General features: G+C 42.1%; 1 protein-coding gene across 1 annotated transcript in view; it reads left to right on the top strand.

Moving 5' to 3' along the window:
- LOC117462104 (receptor-type tyrosine-protein phosphatase N2-like) overlaps positions 1 to 22665 on the top strand; it is a 305455-nt gene extending 282790 nt beyond the window's left edge. The window contains exons 19-24 of the mRNA XM_034104169.2: positions 853 to 972; positions 1535 to 1701; positions 6408 to 6461; positions 8696 to 8760; positions 16214 to 16287; positions 20233 to 22665. Coding sequence (XP_033960060.1) covers positions 853 to 972; positions 1535 to 1701; positions 6408 to 6461; positions 8696 to 8760; positions 16214 to 16287; positions 20233 to 20304 — 552 coding nt within the window. The 3' untranslated portion in view covers positions 20305 to 22665. The remainder of the gene's footprint in view (positions 1 to 852; positions 973 to 1534; positions 1702 to 6407; positions 6462 to 8695; positions 8761 to 16213; positions 16288 to 20232) is intronic.
- The last annotated feature ends 816 nt before the right edge of the window (positions 22666 to 23481 follow it).

Here is a 23481-nt window from a genome sequence, read left to right as displayed (position 1 = left end):
GAGGGGAACTTGTCGCCCCAGCAGTCTGTCAGCCGAGGAGAATTAACACCATTCCTCAACAAAAACCGCACCGTCACGCCTTCAGATCCACGAGGGAAGCAGTGTGTGCGTCGAGGAGCGGTAACTCAAAACCAGACGCAGTGAAAGTGTCTTGAAGTCTCCACTGACCCAAACCATCTTGATTATCTCGATGATAGGAGAGCCGCATTGTTTTATGACTTCCATTAACTGTTCCCTCTGATCAGAGTCCAATGGATCTCCAGAGAGAACATATACGAGTGTGTGCGAGTCTCACTCTGTGGAAGGAAAACCTCGAGAGAAATTACTCTGCGCTCCGAATGCTTGACCTGCTCGTAGTTTCTCAACAAAGTTTAAAACGTCTCGATGTGTTTGGTTGGATTCCATTTGCACCCCACCTCCAAAATAGACAACTCTTAATGCCAAACTGATTTAGACCGATATCTATAATACGTGGGGGCGTGCGGACACATGTCAGGCTTCCTGTTAGCAAAGTGTTGACAGCTTTAAATGAGATCTTTACCCAAATTAAACTTCAGTCAAATTTGAAGAACCCGGACGCAGGAAAAGCTTCTTAAAGAAACTTTTTAAAGAACACAAGGTCACTGAAGATCGAAAGAGAAGATCTGGACTGAACGGCATGTATTTTCTGAAGTGTATTTAGTGTGTAGGTTACTCTGTCTTTCATAGCGTGAACTAAAGAAGAGGACAAGAGTTCAGACTGTCGACCTCTAAATACCTGCCAGGTTTTAAACGAAGGAGAGCTTCATTTCCAGATGTTTCTCCCGTCTTGTTGCATGTAAGGCATTTCCTAAGTGTGTGTTCTCTCTGCAGATGGTTTGGGAGAACGGCTGTGTTGTTATTGTCATGTTGACTCCTCTGGTGGAGAGCGGGCTGAAGCAGTGCTACCACTACTGGCCGGACGAGGGGTCCAACCTGTACCACATCTACGAGGTGAGACAATCCTTTCAGTATGACTTAATGATGTACGTAAATGTTTCGGAAGCCCATATTTTTAATCCCGAACCGTTATCCTCTTTTAATAAAGTGATGTCCCAAGACAGCAATTTATCAATCTTGGTTCGTGATGGAAAGATGTGTTTGTATTACGACATATTCAACAGATAACACTGTGTAGGATTAAAGAGTGTTTCAGTGAGGACCAAAGATTACAAACCAACGGGATTGTCCATTTGGTTTTGGAACATTAACAGGTTTTATGTGGTAGAAGAAAACGGGAAAATCTCGTAAACTAGTGTTAACCACCAACCTTTCGAAATCTCTGGGAATGACTGCTGTTATCAAAATATGTGTTTGTTCTCCAAAACACAACATACTTTAAAAGTCTAGAACGAGGGAACCCAGAAACGCATGAATGCTGACTCATTCCCCGGTCTAGGACTCATTCCTGCACCACTTTAATGTAGGCTTTGACTGTTTTCTTCTCAATTAAGCGTAAAAGTATTTTGCACTTTCTTTACATTCACGCGTATTGTCCATCCGTGTGTCCTCGCAGGTGAACCTGGTGTCCGAACACATCTGGTGCGACGACTTCCTGGTTCGTAGCTTCTACCTGAAGAACATGCAGACCAACGAGACCCGGACCGTGACTCAGTTCCACTTCCTCACCTGGCTCAACCAGAACGTTCCAGAGACCAGCCGCACGCTGCTGGACTTCCGCAGGTATAGGGAACACCTGAAGGAAGGGAGAAAATACGCGTTACCAGAGAGGGCAAAAGTACATTTATTCAAGTACAGATACTCGTGTTTAAAAATACTCTGGTGAAAGTAGAAGTACTGTCTAAACGTCTTTACTCAAGTCAAAGTAAAGAGGCTTTGAAGTGTACTTCAGTAAAAAGTACCCATAGCTAGCAGCTGTTTTAAAGAGTACCTGACCTCCCTTTATATTAATAGAACAATAATGTCATTGTTAGCTAATGAATGTTTCCATGGTGACCAACGGCAACATGACAACGTTTCCATTGGTCCCTCTTCTTTAGAGAAGACCAGGAAGTGATGGATACACGGATCGTGTTCCAACCAATAGGCACGCAGTGACTCTGAAGAATAATGACCACGCACCAGACACACATTCAGACTAAAGGAACCAGCTGTTTGGGAAATGAGAGAAGTAGAAAGTACAGGTATTTGAGTTCAACATGTAAGAAGTAGAAAGTACAGGTATTTGAGTTCAACATGTGAGAAGTAGAAAGTACAGGTATTTGAGTTCAACATGTAAGAAGTAGAAAGTACAGGTATTTGTGTTCAACATGTAAGAAGTAGAAAGGACAGGTATTTGTGTTCAACATGTAAGAAGTAGAACGTACAGGTATTTGAGTTCAACATGAGAGAAGTAGAAAGTACAGGTATTTGGGTTCAACATGAGAGAAGTAGAAAGTACAGGTATTTGGGTTCAACATGTAAGAAGTAGAAAGTACAGGTATTTGAGTTCAACATGAAAGAAGTAGAAAGTACAGGTATTTGTGTTCAACATGTAAGAAGTAGAAAGGACAGGTATTTGTGTTCAACATGTAAGAAGTAGAAAGTACAGGTATTTGGGTTCAACATGTAAGAAGTAGAAAGTACAGGTATTTGGGTTCAACATGTAAGAAGTAGAAAGTACAGGTATTTGTGTTCAACATGTAAGAAGTAGAAACTACAGGTATTTGAGTTCAACATGTAAGAAGTAGAAAGTACAGGTGTTTGGGTTCAACATGTAAGAAGTAGAAAGTACAGGTATTTGTGTTCAACATGTAAGAAGTAGAAAGTACAGGTATTTGGGTTCAACATGTAAGAAGTAGAAAGTACAGGTATTTGTGTTCAACATGTAAGAAGTAGAAAGTACAGGTATTTGGGTTCAAAATGTAAGAAGTCAAAGTAAAAAGCCGTCAGAAAAATAAGTAGTGGAGTAAAGTACTGATACCAGAAAAATGTACTTAAGTACAGTAACGAAGTATTTGTACTCCACTACTTCCGACCTCTGCATTTTCAATCTCTGACAGATGAAGTTTTTTATGACATTTCTCTCCAGCCAACCAGTAAGTGAAGGCCCTTAAATGAAAGGTTGTAGAATAAGAATAAGAAACCTAACACTTTGCATTTCAACCTTGAAGTCCTTGAATGCACCACTTTTTAAGCCTTTCGATGAAAGACTTGTTCGACCGAATCCTCGAGTGCTGCTTGTGGACACGTTTTTTGGGGACATTTCTCCCAAAGAGGTTAAAGTAACGGTCGTGGGGTTGTTTGCCCCCTGCTCGCACCTCAAAGGATTGGGGTGGCCTTTGTGTCTCGCTCACGGCTAATAACTCCGGAGTTTCTGACCCGACCACAGAATTGACCCTGAAACATCCGGAGCATTTCTCAGGCGATAACGGCGTAATTCAGGAAGCATTTGGAGTGAAATATCACGACTGAGGGCAGCTATTATAAAAGCGTCTGGTGACCATCAGTCAGGAAATACTGCCTTTACTCACAGGGGTCCACGAAGGAAGCGCAGTGAGAAACTCTTACGTGTTCTGTCCGAGAGATAAAGACTTCTTAGAACGCCTTTCCATTTGAAGAACATGAAGTACTTTAGCCCGGTTTTTATGTGGAATCGTGAACGCATTGAGGTTGTAGAAGACCTTAAAGAAAGTATTTTTCAAAGACACCTTTGGGGCACAATAACATACTTTAATAACAGCATACAATCCCAGCTCAAAGCAAGTCTTCCTGCTGTTTGTTTTGGCTTTCATCGAACAAAACAAGCCTTTGATTGGAAAGAAATCCAATTTAGACACAAGAATAGTGATAAAAGCTGGAAATGTACTTTTCTAACCAAAATGAACAAATGTTCTGCACGATTTCTCAGTCTTGCGATCTATATCTGCATCTCATACGTTTCTCTGAGGGTTGTCCAAAGGCATTATTGATAGAAGAACAAAACACAGTGGAGTTGGCAAAGGATCTTTCAAATCCAACCCAGAAGTCCTTGAATGCACCACAGTCATTTTAAGCAATGTTTCGACCTCTGACATTTCTCTACCTTCAACAGAAAGAAAGTGAAGGAGGTTAACTTAAGGGTCTTAGAATTAGAATTAGCAGACTATGACTTTGCATTTCAACCCAGAAGTCCTTGAATGCACCACAGTCATTGTGCGACACCACCAGTCAGGACATTTTCTCACGGGGGTCAACGAAGGAAGATATGTCTCACTTTCATCACCGTGGATATGCTACAATAACAACCCCTCTTCTTTTCTCACTCCCCGTTTTCATGGTTTGAGGGTATCGCTTGAGTGTTTCAGTTTTTTTTCCCACCCATCTGAGCCGAAGCATCGCTTACGAATCCTCTCTCTCCTCCTCCCCCTCCTAACTAGCGGTTGCCAGTGTCATTTTTGTGATGTTGCAGCTAGTAATATGAGCCCAGTTGCATAGTCACAAAAGTGATCATTGGAGACTGTGACTCTGCAACCAAAGGGGCCTCGTTGGACCCTCCCTCCCTCCCCAGATACTGTCCTCCCTGTCTCCTCCCTCTCCTTGATCTCCCCCCTCGCTGTGCCCAGTGACCTGAGATGACTTCTTGCCTTTTTTGCTTGCTCATTGTTTGCTTGATTGCCTCCTCTTCCTCCCTCGCCATGTCTCCTTTCTTCTCTTGCTTTTGTCTTCCTCTCCTCCTCCTCCTTCCTCGCCGTGTCTCCTTTCTTCTCTTGCTTTTGTCTTCCTTTCCCCTCACCCTCTCTCTCTCTCTCTCTCTCTATCTCTCTCTCTCTCTCTCTCTCTCTCTCTCTCTCTCTCTCTTGATTTCCCGACTGCTGCTTTCACAAAATGTCCACATTTAGAAAAATCCATCGCCCACCCTGGGGGTTTTTTTACATCTAAAAAATTGTTTTCAAAAATGGTTTCCCGACCGGACGAAACCTGAAAAAGCAGGGAGATTTAAAATGGAAAATCACTGCTACCGTCCTTTGCCTGGTGCATCAAGCATTCATTTATTTCTAAAGCAAGAATAATTGGGTACATGAAAAAGCATCTGCAATATTTTTTCTCCCAAAAATGTCAATTTGTATTTGCTTTGGTTGAACAAAGCAAGCATGTAACTGTAAACACACCCACGTGCACAGATAAAATACATCAACGCGAGAGAGAAACTCTTACGTTTACATCCACTTACTAGCTTTTTTTTTTTTTTTAGACCTTCCAACCACCTCCTCTAAATCTCAGTTGCCATAGAGGTTGCTCAGTTGTCGTCACATGGCTAATCAAATCTGGATGAATTTGTAAAAGCTGTAAATACGAGGCTTTAAGCAGATGAAGGCCAAAACATTCACTCATTTAAACGACTGTAAAAACGTTCAAGGAGAATGTGTCCCCATAAGGGAGGCGAGTCCCCACACGTGACTGTGTAAATAGATGTAGGACCCCACAAGTATAGTAATAATAGAACACACACACACACACACATAGATGTTTGGAGTTATCACCATGAAATAGAATGAGATGATTTCCTGCTGCGTTGGCTCTGAAGTCTCTCTGCTTCTCGCGTTTTGATGAATACGGTTTCAAAGCTTTACCTCATCTTAAAAAAAAAGGATGTGTCTCTTTCAACTCTTTCTCTGAGGCAGCGCTCAAATGTTTTTTCTTTTTTGTTGCATCCATGTATGAAAGAAAAAGGAATGCAAATGTATCCGGTGTGCTGTGGAATATTGAATAGCAGCAACGGGATATATTTCATTCTTTGAAAAACAACAGATGATGAAAGCTCATGTTCATCATTTTAGATACAGCTTGGGAGCAAGTTGTCTCCATCAGTCAATGTATAAGAGTTGCTGAACAAAATGTGTTGTATTTTCTTTTGTATGGCATCAAACGGGAAGAAGGTGCTTTTATTCTATGCGGTTAAATATTTCAAACGTATGTTAAAAGGAATAGAAATGATAAAAAGGACATTTAATCAGCATGTAATGGTTTGAAGAAGTGCCATATATAACCGTTATGACCGTCTCTACCATCGCTTGTTGTCAATGTTATCAGGTAAATCTTCATTTTGCCAGCTGATGCACTGGTTTATGTTCCTTATCATTAAAAAAGGTGTTAGAAAAGAACGTAGCACTCGGAAACAGTTATATTATGAGACACTATGTCTAAATATTGTATAGGTAAGTGATATGTGTCTTTAAAAACAGGTAAAGACCGCAAATACATCGAATGTTTTTGTGATATTCCCAAAGTTGTGCAACTATATTCGTCTTATTGAGATACTCGAGAGTCCTCGAGAGTCCTAAGGAACCTCCCTGACTGGCTTTACATAATCATTGAATTACAAATATATATTCAGGATACAGGATGTTCTGTGTGTTTCTGAAGCTGTGATGTTAAAGTGTATTTTTCCTGTTCTGTTTTCTTCACAGGAAAGTCAACAAATGCTACCGCGGACGCTCCTGTCCCATCATCGTCCACTGCAGGCAAGTATTATCACAACTAGACTGCGTTCATCTGACTTTATTCATGTGTTTTATAGTTACGGCTGCACGATTTGAGAATGACCAATTAGATTAACCCTCCTGTTGTCTTCGGGTCAAATCTGACGGATTTACTACTTTCATCAATCATAACTTTTTTTTGTTTTACGTTCGATTGCATTCAGGCTTCATGACATCCTTCACAGCAGACATTTGAACATATACAAAATGGCTGATCACCACTTTCATTGAGTTTTGGATGATTTAGTCAACTTTGTAACACCATGGTGTTCCCGCTCAAACATGACCGCCATAAAGAAAAGGAATTAGTAACCATCCGGATCAGATAAAACACACACACACACACACACACACACACACACACACACACACACACACACACACACACACACACAGAACAATTTGATACATTTCCCGCTCTTATGTGCCCCTCCCCCCACATGGATCACACCTGGCACGCAGTACATGTTCAGTGTCTGTTCTTTGTATATGTACTGCAGTTCTTCATGTGTACCAGTAGTCTGATACAACATGTACAACATGTGAAATGAAATGTGGTGATGATTAATGGTTTTTGTGTTAATGTAATAGCTTTAAACAGGACCGGTCACATGTGACCGCGGACACCAAAGTAAGGGGGGGGGGGGGGAAGGAAGACAACAGGAGGGTTAACACTTATTTAGCCTTTAACCCTTTTGATTAGCTTGATTGCAGCTCTAGTTTACATTCAGGGTTATTAAAGGTTTATTCTGACACACAGATGGGATTTTTTTAATGTTGTTCATGAGCAAACACGCAGACAAACATTGCTGAACTCGACCAGATCCCTCGTGGTTTCTGTACTCCATGTTGCTTCAATATGTAATTGCTTACAAGCTCTGATAACGACACATATTTTACTTTGATTTAATTTGACTAACTGTTCACGGAGGAGGTTCACTTTAAAGTTAAGTTTGCAGTGTGTCCTTTGGAGCAAACGGGTGAACATTGTAATCAAAGTGTTGGCATGACGATATACTTAAGGTATGGAGTCAGATTTGGGTCAACCCTAACCCCAACCAAGTCTTCACCCTAAAAGTAATGATTCCCTCCACGTTGTCCCCATAAGGGAAGCCGGTCCCCACATGTGACTGTGTAAGCAGATGCAGGTCCCCACAAGGATAGTAATGCTAGACCTCACACACACACACACACCAACAAATGGACTCCTTAGCGTTCCTTCCCAATTTGAGGCAATTGTTAGGCATGTTATGGTTGTGGTTAGGAGAAATCTCCAGGAAAATGCATGTAAGTCAATGTAATGTCCCCTGAAGGGATGTATACGTGTGTGTGTGTGTGTGTGTGTGTGTGTGTGTGTGTGTGTGTGTGTGTGTGTGTGTGTGTGTGTGTGTGTGTGTGTGTGTGTGTGTGTGTGTGTGTGTGTGTGTGTGTGTGTGTGTGTGTGTGTGTGTGTGTGTGTGTGTGTGTGTGTGTGTGTGTGTGTGTGTGTGTGTGTGTGTGTGTGTGTGTGTGTGTGTGTGTGATAACATCTGCATAACCACACGAGGAACTAACTCCAGACCAGAGGGACATCACTAACTGTAGACCTGCCGCTGTATGTTGTCATGGAAACATCGTGTAATGATTGGATTAGAGGGGAGAGGAATTACTTCTCTACAGATAGCCGTTACGCCCGTCTGCCCACTCCTCCGCTGAGTGATCTATTATTTAATATGTCGTAATGGCTCTTCCTGGATGATGAAACTGTAGATTTCGCAGCTAAATTGTCCGGTTGCACCGCGGTATGAAACCTGTCTCTGTGGATCGTCCTGGAGCTACCGTAGAAGATGGCGTTTAGAAACATCCAGTTCAACAAACCTGCAGTCGATGGTTTCTACCTGAAGCTTACTTAAACACAACACTCTATTCTTTATAAAGACACACACGGCACATATCTGTGATCGCCTTGCAATGAGGTGCAGCCGTACGATAGATCTTATCACGTCGTAGGAACCTGTGCCACACACACACAATTTAGGTAAACATAAGTAATGGATATCAAATGAAAGTATAATAATAATAAACATAAAATCAATAATCACAATAACAGTGTGTATCTCTCCTCCTCCTCCTCCTTCCTCTCCATGTCCCCTTTCTTCTCTTGCTTTTGTCTTCCTCTCCCCTCACCCTCTCTCTCTCTCTCTCTCTCTCTCTCTCTCTCTCTCTCTCTCGTGCAGTGATGGTTCTGGAAGAAGCGGAACATACGTCCTGATCGACATGGTGCTCAACAAGATGGCTAAAGGTGAGTTTGAAGCGACGTACAAAAACGAAATCTAAAATGCTGTTGCTTTGAAAGCCGAGTTATGGGGAAGTTGATTTAATAAAAGAAGCAGGATGATTGCATTACAAATGATGGGATTTAATTCAATAAAAGTAAACACGTATACGTCCCATTCTCACAAAATCGCTGCTGCCTCCGCCAGAGAAAAATGACTGTTAGCTGTTTGATTAATTATGGTACGTATCGGTGTTATCATCTCAGCGGATGCTTTCACTTTACTGAGGGGTTTCCACTCCCAGAGAAACGCATTTAAACTGCCAGAAATAAGGAATGTGACCTGGTTGGATCAGAAGATGAGACATAAAGTAAAGAAAAGCAATAACTGGTGAGAAAAAGATACTCTTAAACTCCTCAAGCTGCTTTACACACACAGCGAGTCCGCAGCGCATTGTGAGTGCATCTGAATGACCGTAATCACAGCGCTATGCAACAGAAACAGTGATTATGGTCGGGACTGAATATTTGATGAAGTTCATGACATGACATTTACATGAAGTGTCAGATGCTGTTTTTTGAGTGGGAACAAGTGACGTCTACTTCTTCAGTTTGTGTGATTAGGTCGGTTTTGAAGCCGGAGGTTTTACTGACAGTTACAGATATAACGTTCTTATGTTGGAGGCATAAAGTAAAGTGTATCATTTCTGCAACTTTTCTTTATCATAAATCCAAATTAGGTACAAATTGAAGCTTTGACCACTTGAGTGTGTGTGTGTGTCCTATTATTACTATACTTGTGGGGACCTACATCTGTTTACACAGTCACGTGTGGGGGACTCGCCTCCCTTATGGGGACACAATGGAGGCATAAGGCATGTGTTGGTTGTAATGTCCCCTGAAGTTATGTATACATGATGTGTGCGTGTGTGTGTGTGTGTGTGTGTGTGTGTGTGTGTGTGTGTGTGTGTGTGTGTGTGTGTGTGTGTGTGTGTGTGTGTGTGTGTGTGTGTGTGTGTGTGTGTGTGTGTGTGTGTGTGTGTGTGTGTGTGTGTGTGTGTGTGTGTGTGTGTGTGTGTGTGTGTGTGTGTGTGTGTGTGCGTGCGTGCGTGCGTGCGTGCGTGCGTGTTGTAGCAGAACGAGCTCCTGGGTCTTTAATTCAGGATCAAGGGTTCAGTCGGGCATCAGGCCCCCCCCCCCCCCCACGTCACACAATGTGCCCCACCTCAACGTCCAGGAGCGATGAGGGGAGTTAAAGTAGGAGTACATCTGAAGGGGTCCTGAATCAGGAGCTTCCATTGCGACCATCAAGCCAAAATAATTAAAAACATTTTAAATACTCCTTTTTCTTTTTAACTCTTTTAATTGTATTTTATTTGTATATTTTTTTTACGTTTTATTCCATTTTCTTTCATTTTTTTATTTTTATTTTATTGTATTTATTTATTTAAAATATATCTTGGCAACTAAGACTTTCTCCTAAAACTCCAAATATTCATCAGGATTATTTATCTCGACGAAAGCCTCACAGAAACGTCCCATCTAAGTAAGAACATACATCCTAAACACATCTCCTCTACTTCTTCAAACGATCCACTTTCCAAAACGCGTGCTTTCTGTTTAATGTGCAGATACAGCTCCGTGTATTGAGTCTCGTCTGAGTTTACATATCATGTAAAAAATATCCTTTGTTCGTCACCGCAGCTTGTAACCCCTCCTCCGCTCCACCGCTGCTCTCCACCCTTCTTTCTGTGGAGCTTTTTGTCCGTCCTGAGAAGCGAGAGGCCCCCAGGTTTGCAGGCTTCCTTCATCCTGATCAAAGACCCTTCCCTCTTCCTCATCTTCCTCCCCCTCTTCCCTCCTCTTCCCTCCTCTTCCTCCCCCCTCTTCCCTCCTCTTCCTCCCCCCTCTTCCCTCTCCATTCCCACTCCTTTTCTCCTGAGGAATTCATTGTAAATTCAGACGAGGATAGTGCTGGTGTTTCAGGGAGGTGTTGCTGCCGTTCTCACGTTTTTAGTTTTCTTCTTTTCTAAAAAAAAGCCCCCCCCCCCTCCTCCTCCTCCTCTTCCTCCTCCTCCTCTCTGTTAAGCCCCCTCCTCTTCATCTTAAGAATCCAATGAAACCCATCGAGTACCGGAGAGCTTTTCAGCATCTCTCCGTTTCTTTTTCTTTCCCCAGGTCCAGCTGCTGTGCCTCCTTCAGGGTTTCTTTCTCCTGCTCAAGGGCCCTGTCTTTTTTGTTTTGTATATCTCCCCCCCTCCTTCTCCTCTTCTAAAGCCCCCCGTACCTCCTCCTCGACCTCCACACCAAAGCAAGTGTGTTGCAGGGGAGGGAATTATAAAATAAAGCCATGGTTTTTATAGCATTCCTTCAGTTTGCTTGCATCCAAATTCTCATCCAAGGACCGTTTTCAGCAAATCTGGGAAAAATGTGAAGGTTTTCCGACCACATATACACGTCGGTTTTTAATGTATTTAACAAAAACTCAGCGTTTTTATAATAACAGGGGGTCCGCGGGGTCTTAAAAAGTATTACAAGTTGATAAATCAATTTAGCGAAAATGAAGGCTGTTAAAAAGTATTAAAGGGCATTTTCCAAGGTGTTACATTTAGTAGCTTGTCTTCAAAAACATCGTTATGGGCAGGGGCGGCGGGTGCTGTAGGCTAGGGGAGGCTAAGCCTTCCCAAATATTAGTGTCACTGCATCCTGTTAAAATAAAAATATAATGTATAATGTCTGTGTCTTTGACTTTAGCGCTGCTAGCCCCCTGTGCTACGAAGCCAGTTCCACAGACCCTGGATACCCAACTCGGTAAATCAAGCCAGGGCTTCTCTCTCCAGCTGAGAGCGCGGTCACGTGAAAGGGGCGGGGTCAGCTACATTTGACCAATCACAAACAGGGACAAGTGTGCTGACAGCGCAGCGTCATACTTCATTCATGAAAAGTAAACTAATATTAGACAAATATGAACTTTAAACATCCATGACTTACACATATAATCCAGGGTACGAGCCACAGAGCTGCTGCAAGGAGAATACAGAACAACTGGTTACAAAATAACTAAACTTCCGAGTTTGAAAGCGTATCGTTTTATGATATCACTCTCCCGTCTAAGACACGAGTGGATCTGACTTTAATTGCATTTGTCTCGAGTGTTTCGTCAACCTAATGTGTTGCTTAAAATAATGCTTCTGCATCCAGTATGTGACGCTGTGAGTGTTGCACGGCCAGATACGGCTCAGCGGACTCAGATCAGGAGATATATGATACATTAATATTATATGATCGATGATCTGATTGAATTTGATATGAATGATAAGTGCGACACGTCGGCGTCTTCTCTGCATACGGCAGTTTAAACTCTATTTCCTTCATCCTGTAATATGACTAAATAGATTTAAACTCCGCACACTGAGCTCTGATTGGTCAGCAGGCGGTGCTTTCATTGAGTTGATCTCTTTTCTATAGACGCCGGGGGCGGGCAGCGGCAGGTAAAAAAAAGTTATTTGGCCGTCCCAAACCTGAGCCTCACGCTGTGGTTATGGGGAAATGCAAGTCTGCGTCCAAATGGCTGGAAGATAAGGAGGACGGACAATCAATACTGTATGTAGTGAATGTGAGGTCAAATGTGTCGCCAAGGTAACCGGTTAAAACTCAAAGTGGCGATGAGGTCTTAAAATGAGTCCAAAGCTCCAAAAATACTTAAAGATCCAGAAATACTTAAAGTTCCAAATATACTTAAAGTTGCAAAAATGCCGTAAATTCCAAAAACACTTAAAGTTCCAAAAATACCGTAAATTCCAAAAATACTTGAAGATCCAAAAATACTTAAAGTTTCAGAAATACTTAAAGTTCCCAAAATACTGTAAATTCCAAAAATACTTAAAGTTCCAAAAATACCGTAAATTCCAAAAATACTTAAAGTTCCAAAAATACTTAAAGATCCAGAAAGTAACTAAAGGTGTTAAATAAATGCAGTGAAGTAAAAGTACACGATGTACCTCTGAATTGTTGTGGAGTAGTAGTACAAGTACCTCTAAATTGTACATAAGTACTGAGTAAATGTACTTAGTTACACCACTGCTGAAGACATAAAAAAAATGATAAATGGTGCAGAAGACAAAATGTTGCAAGTAAGGGAGAGTGTTCCCACAAAGACGGAAATCTTTTTTATGTATTTCGTATACCTTCCATTTTGAGGTTTTTCAGAGCCAGCACAAAGGCCCTCAGCTTGTTAAGCCCTCCCTACAAAGAAGGAAAAGCAGAAAGCGGCGTGCTGCAGCTTTCCTGGCTAAAAGGGAGTCTATTGTGTTGTAAAAAAAAACTGTGAAGCTGAACAAGAACACGGTGTGAATGAGCCGCTCCTCTCCCACCATTCACTCTCTTGTTTTTATGCAGCCAGGAAGAAGCAATGTTATTATCTGTCACTACAAGAAAGGACTAAAGAACATTTCTGCGCTTTTTGTTTCCTCGGGATGAAGGAGGAGGAGGGAAAACAAATTACATTTTACTTCTCTTGTTCTTCAGGAATTTAATTGTGTCTCTGTCTCTTTTGTTTCCCAGTGCAGTTTCTCTCTATTTCACCTCCTACCTTTGTCTGGGTTTCTTCTCCTTTGTAAATGTATATTTGTGTACCTGTAGACGTTAGTTGTCTTCACATTAAGAGAGGACATGAGGACATAATAGAATACTCTAAAAACTAAAGGTCGCATTCACACCAGCCTTGTATAGTCCGGTTGAATCGAACCCTGGTGCGGTTCATTTGGGTCGGTGTGAACGCAGTCCGAGACCTCTGAAGTGAACTCAACAACCGGACTCTGGTCCGCCCAAAAGAGGTGGTCTCGGAGCGCTTGCTGGTGAACTCTGGAGCGGTTCATCTCTGGTGTGAACGCAGTCCGCACCAAAACATAGGAAGCGCAGTATTTATGTGTCACAAGAACGCGGGTGTCTTCATTTCTTTAGCGAAAGAGTGAAGCAGAATGAAGTGCTGAACGGTGTAAAGTAAAAACAACTATCAAACTAAAAACTATGCATAAAAGTCAGAGCCACCTGCCGTCGGTGAAACCTCCTCCTTACTGCAGAGCATACTTGCCAACCCTCCCGATTTTCGCGGGAGACTCCCGATTTCACTGCCCTCTCCCGGTTTCCTCCCGGGTCACATTTCTCCCGATTTCTGACCAAATCAGATTTACTCAGGACTGTTTCCACTCTGACTTTAATACAGCGACAACAATGTTTGGTTTCCATGGTAGCACGTCCCTTCAGTAGCACACGCAACTGAAAGTCTGAGAGGGTGAGCCGATAGTCACAGAAAATAGAACAAGAATCGACTACTCGACCCTCTGCTCACTCCTGTCCTTCACACACGCTCCATCAAGGATGCTGCTACAGGCCGCAAGGCAGTGCACTTACCACGACAATAAGCATGTTAATGTTAATCTAATACAGCTCCGGCGATCCACCACCACCCCCCGCGGTGGTTTTGAAATGCTCCCGATTTCTGAGGTCTCAATATGCTGCAGAACGTCTCTCTGTGTTATAATGTTTTTTATCGCACATTGTCTCATTATATAATCATATGTTCGGGACCCTAGTGTCTGTTGATCTCCAGACTAACAGCAGCATGAGAATAACCTGCCGAAAGTGCCGATGCTCCATGGCGGAGGCTCCGGTAGAAATTGCCGGGATTTGCGTTTTTACCCCCTTAACGTCTGACCAATGGGTGAACAGCATTTCCGTGCACATGACTTGTGTTTAAAGTTTATAGTCCGTTTGAGTTTTGCCATGTGAACGCAAACCGAACCTTCAGACAAATGAAACAATGTAACAAACTGTGGTCTGGTGCGCACCAGAGAAGCGACTATTCGGTGTGAATGCGACCTAAGAGAGGACATGAGGATATTATGATCTTAATGTGAGTTTTAGTTGGAGTTTTCTGCCAGCAGATGTTTGTCTCAGATAGAAATGCTCAAAAAGAAATCTCATTAACATAAGAGCCTCAGAAGCCAAGTCTTACATCTTGAAACGCATTAGTGGTTCAGGCTTTTAAGGCACTTTCCTTTATTCTTCCATTTGCACCTAGTTCACTCCTCAGAGAGCCTCAGACTTTATTCAGGTTATTTCTGAGGACACTTTGATAAATAAATGTACAAAAAGACACCATTTATCAGCACATGTTCATTTCTGGAGGAAAAAAACCCTCTATATGTTTTAAACATTCACAGTATTTAATATTTACTAAAAGAGATGATATAACCTTGATAATATTAGTCAATTGCTCTGATAATTGTATCTTTATAAATAGTTGTGTAAAGAAAAACATAAAATCCTTCTAAATATGTCTGAATTAAGAGCTCTCCAACTGTTAAGGCTTGTTTTTACCATAGAGAAAGCATTTGAACGGTCTGTTCAACAATTTAAAATTTGTAAATAATTTGAATCGAAAAACAGGTCTAAATGAGACGACTAAGCGTCATCACGCCCAACATTAGCCACCTTTAGCTTAGCGGTGGTGACATGAAGTCATTTGACCGTGCTGTAGTTCCTTTATAGCCCAACATTAGCCACCTCTAGCTTAGCGGTGGTGACATGAAGTCATGTGACCGTGCTGTAGTTCCTTTATAGCCCAACATTAGCCGCCTTTAGCTTAGCGGTGGTGACATGAAGTCATGTGACCGTGCTGTAGTTCCTTTAAAGCCCAACATTAGCCACCTTTAGCTTAGCGGTGGTGACATGAAGTCATGTGACCGTGCTGTAGTTCCTTTATAGCCCAACATTAGCCGCCTTTAGCTTAGCGGTGGTGACATGAAGTCATGTGACCGTGCTGTAGTTCCTTTAAAGCCCAACATTAGCCACCTTTAGCTTAGCGGTGGTGACATGAAGTCATGTGACCGTGCTGTAGTTCCTTTATAGCCCAACATTAGCCGCCTTTAGCTTAGCGGTGGTGACATGAAGTCATGTGACCGTGCTGTAGTTCCTTTATAGCCCAACATTAGCCGCCTCTAGCTTAGCGGTGGTTATGTGAAGTCATGTGACCGTGCTGTAGTTCCTTTATAGCCCAACATTAGCCGCCTTTAGCTTAGCGGTGGTGACGTGAAGTCATGTGACCGTGCTGTAGTTCCTTTGTAGCCCAACGTTAGCCTCCTTTAGCTTAGCGGTGGTGACGTGAAGTCATGTGACCGTGCTGTAGTTCCTTTATAGCCCAACATTAGCCTCCTTTAGCTTAGTGTGTGTGTGTGTGTGTGTGTGTGTGTGTGTGTGTGTGTGTGTGTGTGTGTGTGTGTGTGTGTGTGTGTGTGTGTGTGTGTGTGTGTGTGTGTGTGTGTGTGTGTGTGTGTGCGTGTGCGTGTGCGTGCAGAGAGGATGAATGTAATCTTGTGTTCTGAAGCGAGTCTGTATGAAACAGCAGACTGACAGATGTTAGCCGGATTATCTCGCTGCTCGTTTCATGTGTGTGTGTTTCTCTTTGTGTGTGTGACAGGTGCCAAGGAGATTGATATTGCAGCGACTCTGGAGCACCTGAGGGACCAGAGGCCAGGAATGGTTCAGACCAAGGTAACACACACTCACTCACTCACACACACAAACACACACCTGGATATGTTTGTTCGTGTAGATAAATTGGAGTCAAACAGGCCATGAAAGCCGATGCAGTTAATATAAAAAATATATTTTAAAACAGCAGATTTGACTCATATCTCTTGTTTTAAAGTGTGTTAAACAAGTATGTGTATAATATTGTATTTATTTAATTAACTAATGAACTAATTATTTCTTTATTTATAATTTTTTATAATGTTTTTCAATAATTTATGAATATCTTTTTTTTTGTATGTTTTTATATTTTATTATTATTATTGAGTGTTTTCAAAGTTGCTCAAACCGCCGACCTCTGCATAAAACCTTATTTGATCTGAAAGCCAGAGACCTTGCTGGTGTTCTTTACGCCCCGTTGAGAGAAAAGCTGGATTTGATGTGGGGGTTTTTTTCTTTCTCCGGCTCATCCCTTCGCATCAGGCAAGATCAATCGATTTGTAAAAAAGTAATTCAGCAGGGATTAAAGTCGAGCCCTGCACACATCACAGAGGAGTACTGTAGAGAAACCAAATGTCCGGGGATAACCTGCTAAAACCTCCCAAAGGTAAAACTTTCTGAGGCCGAGCTTTGAGGTTCTTTTAACTTCATAAAAAAATAGTAAAAGAAAAAGTAGATACAATTGAGCTCATTTTTGGGAAATAGAAGATTTGTGGAAATGAAAGACACATATATATTTTAAATGTTGTAGTGCTTTCCAACACATTTTCTTAATAATACAAATTATAATAATAATACTAATACATTTTATTTAAAGATACTTTATATAAACAGGGTATTTTATTATATAAAAACACACTTAAAATACGAAATACACAATTTCACACTAAAAGCAGCTTGGCTTAGATTAGTGCTTTCGACAGATTTTTAAGACTTTTTTAAGGTTTAAAAGTCATGTTTGAAATGCTACACTTATTACACACTGTCCAGTAACCTCACATCCTCAGAGCTTACCCTAAAACAATAACACATTTTATTTTCAGAGCATTTAAAGACACTTTATACAGTATGATCAGGGTATTTTCTTTTATATAAAAACACACTTAAAATACAAGACACACAATTACACACTACAAGCAGCTTGGTTTAGATTGATGCTTTAGTTTAGACCAGTGCTTCTCAAAGTGTGGTCCGCGGACCACTGGTGGTCCGTGAGCGCCCCCTAGTGGTCCGTGAGTATATTGGTAACATTTCACATTTGAAATAAATTCATCTATTTAAGTTTTCCGCACTCTCGCGGGACTATCTCCGCAATGGAGCGAGCTTAAGTTTCACTTTCAATTGCATGATATAGCCCAGTGCAACACCTTCGTCACACATGTTGCCACCTGTTTGTACCGTTTTCAGGAGATTTGTAATCTGTTCTAGAAAAACAATGTGTTTTTGGATATTTGTGGAGTTAGGTGGTCCGCGAGTGTTTTTTAATTGGTTAAGTGGTCCTTGGTGTGAAAAAGTTTGAGAAACACTGGTTTAGACCAAACATGTCAAACTCGAGGCCCGGGGGCCAAATCAGGCCCTCGGTGGATTTCATTTCGGCCCGCAGGATAATTTCTAATTACTATTCGATCTGGCCCGCCGGTATATTGCACGCACACCTTCACTCCATCCTGAGGGTCTCCTCCGCTCAGAGCCCAAACATTGATGACCTTGCACCCGAGATGAGACGCCAAGTATCTGAGCTAGCATCACAGAGCAGCACACTGAGTTCAATGGATGTTTCCTTCTGCGATTTCTTTTCTCACGACAACAGGGCATGTTTGGTTTTCTCTTTGAGGGAAATGTTTTGTTGAAGCAGTTGTTGGCCCGTGGGGAAATGTACTCATAAGAAATGACTCTGGAGAAGCTGCAGATAGAGCCATAAGGAATGAATGCAACTGATTATTTAATGTTTAATGTTGTTTTTATAGGCAATCATTTAAGCTTTGTTAGTTCCAGGTTTAATATGTGCATTAAATTCATTTCAATAAGTTTTGCAATAAACCTTGAACCAGTCCGGCCCTCGACAAGTACCCGTTTTTTATTTTTGGCTCACTGTGTATTTGAGTTTGACGCCCCTGGTTTAGACATATTGCAACTTTTTTAAGGTTTTAAGTCCTTTTTGATATCATTAAAAACACACTGTACAGTAACCTCACATATCTCCCCGTCTCACGGTACGCCGGGTCAGTCTGGAAACTTCAATTACCGGCTGTCTGTGGACATAATTAGAACGGAGAGCCAGGATGTGTGTAAAACATTGGTGCTATCGATCCGGCTTGATTAAAGCGTGTTTCCTGAGCAAACGGCTGTCACGCTGCTCCTCTCTCATCGATCCCCTCGAGTCCCAGCCGCGCCACTCGGGTTTCATTTCAGATTCTGAAGAGGGATGATGTTGTGTGTCTTCCTCGTCCTGTAATGATACTGGACATGCAGTCATACGCATGGAAAGGTCTTCTAAATTGGACGTCGAAGTCATTCCAAAAAGGCATTTGCAGAGCAATGCAAGGCTCCAAACTATATCTGACATCCACCATGTTGTTGTTCAGGCTGTGAAGGTCGAAAAGGAGTGTATACTGCCTTTAATCAAACTATACATTGTATATTGAACTTTAATTCCTATAAGTGCTATTGTTTGAAATGCATGACGATTTGCGTCCCTTGTCGGACGTGTTGATTGTCTGTTTTCGTCCGAAAGATATGTCGCTTTAAATGTTAGGCTGCAAGGAATTGTGGACCCCATGTTATCCTTTGTATATTTGGTTAAGGATGGTCCAGTGTATCCTTTGCCAGAGGACATAATAAAGGAAGCATTACATCTCCTTTCCTTAGCATTTCGAGCATTGGACCAACTTGTAGCATGTCTGCATCTTAGCTACTTCCAGATCATTTCGCCCAGTTCAAAGTGGACCTATCATGCTATATGTTAAACATAGGGGCCATGTCTGTGAAGTGTTTTGGTATCACATTACAATAAGACTACCCCTATAAAGGGTTACGAATAGTTTGTAATTCATTTAGTAATTAGTTGTGAACACTTTATAAGTTAGTATAACAGGCCTGGCATATGTACTACAGCGTCTCCAGCGCCTTCGAGCGGTCTCTCGCTCCCCTGATAGGTGGAGAGTTGCCCATATAGGCGGAGCACCCCTTTTCTGACGTCAGACAACTTCAAATAATAATCAGATCCGTTGCAGCCCCGTTTTTAGAGATGTGGGTACGGAGGGAAAGAGAGAGGGTTGAGTTCTCTGACACTTGAGTTCCCTGACACACCGGGACACATATCCATGTATACAAGACGTGCAAAAGTGCATTTTGCATGATAGGTCCCCTTTAGGATTAGGAAAGACTGCATGTTGTGGATCCGGAAGCTTCATTTCAACTGAAGGAACTTGAGAGTGTTATGGAGTTCCTCTCCAACAAGTTACAATCCCTTTGTCTTGATTCCATGGCCTTATGGACGATGTCCTCCTCTCTCTTTCGGATTAATGACAAACAAGCTCTAGTTAGGAGGACATTTTGCAAACACTGATATGAAACCAGTTCAACAGCAACGGCCCGGGTGCATGACCACTTCCTGTTGGCCGTACGTTAAAATCCGCAATGACGATAATCACTTTTCCTTGTGAGCTCTTGTCTCTAAAACCATGTGTACAGAAACTATAACGGAGCCTTGAAGAAGCAGATGGCTTTAGACTGAGAGTGTTTAGCAACTCAAAGTTCACCTGGAGACAAAAGAGCGAGAGACTTCAGTGAGAAATAGAAACACGGAGAAGAGGTGGGATGCTGTGGGACTTTGTTCACCAGCCGAAGCGTTTTGCTAACGGGCTCGTTGGCAGTGAAATGAAACCTGCGACGCGTCCTTTTTGCTTTCAGAGTCGTGTGCCCACAGTCCTTTTCACTTCCTTTTCTCTCCTCTCTTTCCTGCAGGACCAGTTTGAGTTTGCGTTGACGGCCGTCGCGGAGGAGGTGAACGCCATCTTGAAAGCTCTTCCTCAGTAGGAAGAAGCAGCTGGAACTCCTCTTCTTCCTCCTATGTCTCACCGAGAGGACTTTCCCAAGATGTCCTCTTCCCATCGCCTCAACTTCCTGTTTCCATCTTCTCCTTTCTCCTCATCTTTTCCTCTTGCTTCCTTCTCACCTCGTCTCCTCTTGTATTAACTCCTCCTCTTTCCAACCCTATCCTCCTTTTCCTTTTCCCATCCCACTTGTTCCAAACACCTTATCTTCCTTTGCTTTCCTTCTCAACATTCCTCCTTTCCCTTATGCCTTTTTATTATTATAAATGTCTCCTTATGTTTCCTAGTTTCGTCCTCTCGTCTCCTACCCTGTTACCTCATCCTCGCTTCCTTTCCTTTCCCCATCCTAATGTTCCCAATCTCCTTTGGTCCAAATACTTCCTTGTTTCCTCCATATCTCCCCAACGTTTCTCCTTTCCCTTCTGTCATCTTTCTCCCGATGTGTCCTCCTTTCCTACCCTAACTTTCCTAATGTCCCTTCTCGTCTCCTAACCTTTTACCTCCTCTTCTTTCCAACTCATCCTGCCCTCCATTCCTTTTCCCATACCAGTCTTTCCAATCTTTCCAAACGTTTCTCCTTACCCTTCTGTCATCTTTCTCCCAATGTCTCTTCCTTTCCTACCCTAACTTTCCTCACTTCCTCCTCTTGTCTCCTCTCCTTTGACCTCCCCTCCTCCCCCCCCCCCCCCTCTCTTCTTGCATCCCAGTAAACATCGTGCCAGGAATCCTTTGAATCCTGAAAATAGACCATCCTTCCGTTGTAATGATCCAAACAGCCTGTTTTTCCAAAGTGACATTTAGACACGTTTTTAAAGATGGATACAAATGTTTCCGTGGTATATTTATCATAGTTTTCTGGTTGATTGCTATTTAGTTTGCGTGTGTGTGTATCACAGAATCGTACTTGTGTTTTTAGAGCTATGCTTTCTGATATGTTCAAAGATCAGATTTCTCTTTCTTAACGGCGATGAAAAAAACTGTCTATTGGGTATTTCCAAAGTGTGTGACTCCGTCTGCCATCGTCCTGTTATCGTGAGGAAGATCCGGGGACTGGATGAGAGCTGCGATAACAGATTATTCTTTAATGTTTGATTCTCGTTATCCAAGTAGGAACAATATAGTTTCTCCAACCTGCATCGGCTCGTCACTGAAGTCACACTCATGTCTGCCGTAATAAAAACACGTTTAGCCTCGTGGAAACTCGGCTAGTTGGTAACGCTTCATTTTAAAATGGCTTAGGCATGACATGCATGGTTTGGTTATCTTTGGGCAGGAAGTGACTTTCTTGTTAAAGGCAGTGATCTTATGTACTAAATAAAACATGAATGGACACTGGGAAGAGGCCGTTATAAAAGCAAGTGTTTCCGAGCAGTCTTTCAAGGCTCAATCAAACAGTCTTCTGAATAGCAGTTCTCCTATGTAGCATTAATGGATGATGTGTACATGTTTAGTAGCTATAACTATTGTTTTTCTGGAACACTCATCAGCTTGTTTCGCCCAAAACAACTTGGTCTGTAACATCCATTATCTTAAGATACATAAAACAGCTTTTAGTTTGTGGAAAATCAACTTCATTCCAATACTTTCAATGAGCAGTTGTAATGATCCTTTACCAGGGGCGGACTGGCCATCAGGACGTTGGGCCGGTACAGAAGTGGGCCCCACCCCCACCGTTGACAATTTACTAGCGGTAGTTACCCGGCGGTACCGAAGTGGGCCCGGCTGATTTGTAGTCCCTGCCCGCCCCTGTCCTTTACCCTAAAATCTCCCTGTCCGGTCTTATTTGAATCACTAATAATTCGACTTATGCTTTAGCGCATGGTTATTTATCAGCAGGTGGCTGTGCTGTATTTTCCCGAGGCCTCAAGGAGATCTTGGCAAACAAACAAAAGGTGACTGCGTTTTGCCCCCAGAGGCTCCGAGGATCTTAAATTGCAAAAGCCAAGGTCTTAACGGAGCAGACGATGGATAAAGGGAGCTGACAGGTTGCTGCAGTGTGGCTGTGATGTAATACTGCAGCAAGCCGGTGTCATGTTGTTGGAATCGGATCCATTTTTCATCACACATTTGAAAACATGCTGCGGGAAATGTTCGGTAAAGAGTATCTGAATGCTTCTGCCTTTTGAAAGATACCATAATGTCACTCGTAACAATGTGGAAATACGTGAAACTGCTTGGAAGAATTGAAATTATCTGATTCTAACATTTTTAAAGAGTCAAATGTTAAAACAAAAGGTCATGTTCCCCATGCTTCTCTGTCTCGTTCACTCCATCAAGTATCGATAGATGGTCTGTTGCATTAACACTCTGTACATAAACCAAAAAAAAAAAAAAAAAAACAGAAGATATTTTGTTCTATTGGTGTAAACAAATTGTGAATAAAGTCTAATTGTCGATGCAGTATCGTGATGCAATCCTGATTCGTGAGTTGTGTCTTTTTTCTTACATGAAACGTGGGCTTAGGATGTAATTGTACACAATCATTCGCACCATCTGTGCGCCCGGAGAAACAGCTGCTCCGGTTTATAAGCACCGAACACCCGGCTGCATTTTAAATCCCTGCGACGTCAGGTGATAGAAAACTCCATATCATATAAAATAAATAACCATGAAGTAAAGATAGCAAGAATCCTGCAAGGACATTTAAAAGCATGAGCACCCTCGGAAGCCAGCCTCTTCGACTTAGGACCAGAGAAGCGGGCATGGCTACACGACACCGAGTTGGACCTCTGGCGTTACAAGAAAGAAGGACATTTAAAAGCATTTCTAAGTGCTATAAACAGAATTAGGTTTTTAAATCAGTCTACAAATTCATTCAATCAATTTTATTTATCACATGAAATCTTACAAGGTACAACTTCAGCAAAATGCAATATCGTAGTCACGAAAGTATTTCCCCCATTCACAATATCTCTTGTAAAAGGCACTATTCATAGGCTCTATAAACCTATATATACTGTGAGCTGTGCTTGTCTTCGACCAGTTAAAATCTATTATTGCTTTTATTTCTCCTCAACATATAGACGTACAAGAATAATGAAAGCAAGCTGTTCTCGCTTGTCATAATATAAGTAAAACAAATCTGCTAATAGAGCAAGTGAACATGTGCTTCTTAAGATTGGATATTTAGATGAGTCATCTTGTAATCAGCTGGGAACTA

This window comes from Pseudochaenichthys georgianus, chromosome 17 (genome assembly GCF_902827115.2).
Source record: "Pseudochaenichthys georgianus chromosome 17, fPseGeo1.2, whole genome shotgun sequence".
Classification (NCBI taxonomy): Eukaryota; Metazoa; Chordata; class Actinopteri; order Perciformes; family Channichthyidae; genus Pseudochaenichthys; species Pseudochaenichthys georgianus.
Note: the sequence above shows the minus strand (reverse complement) of the source record. Positions and strands in the feature narration are given on the sequence as shown.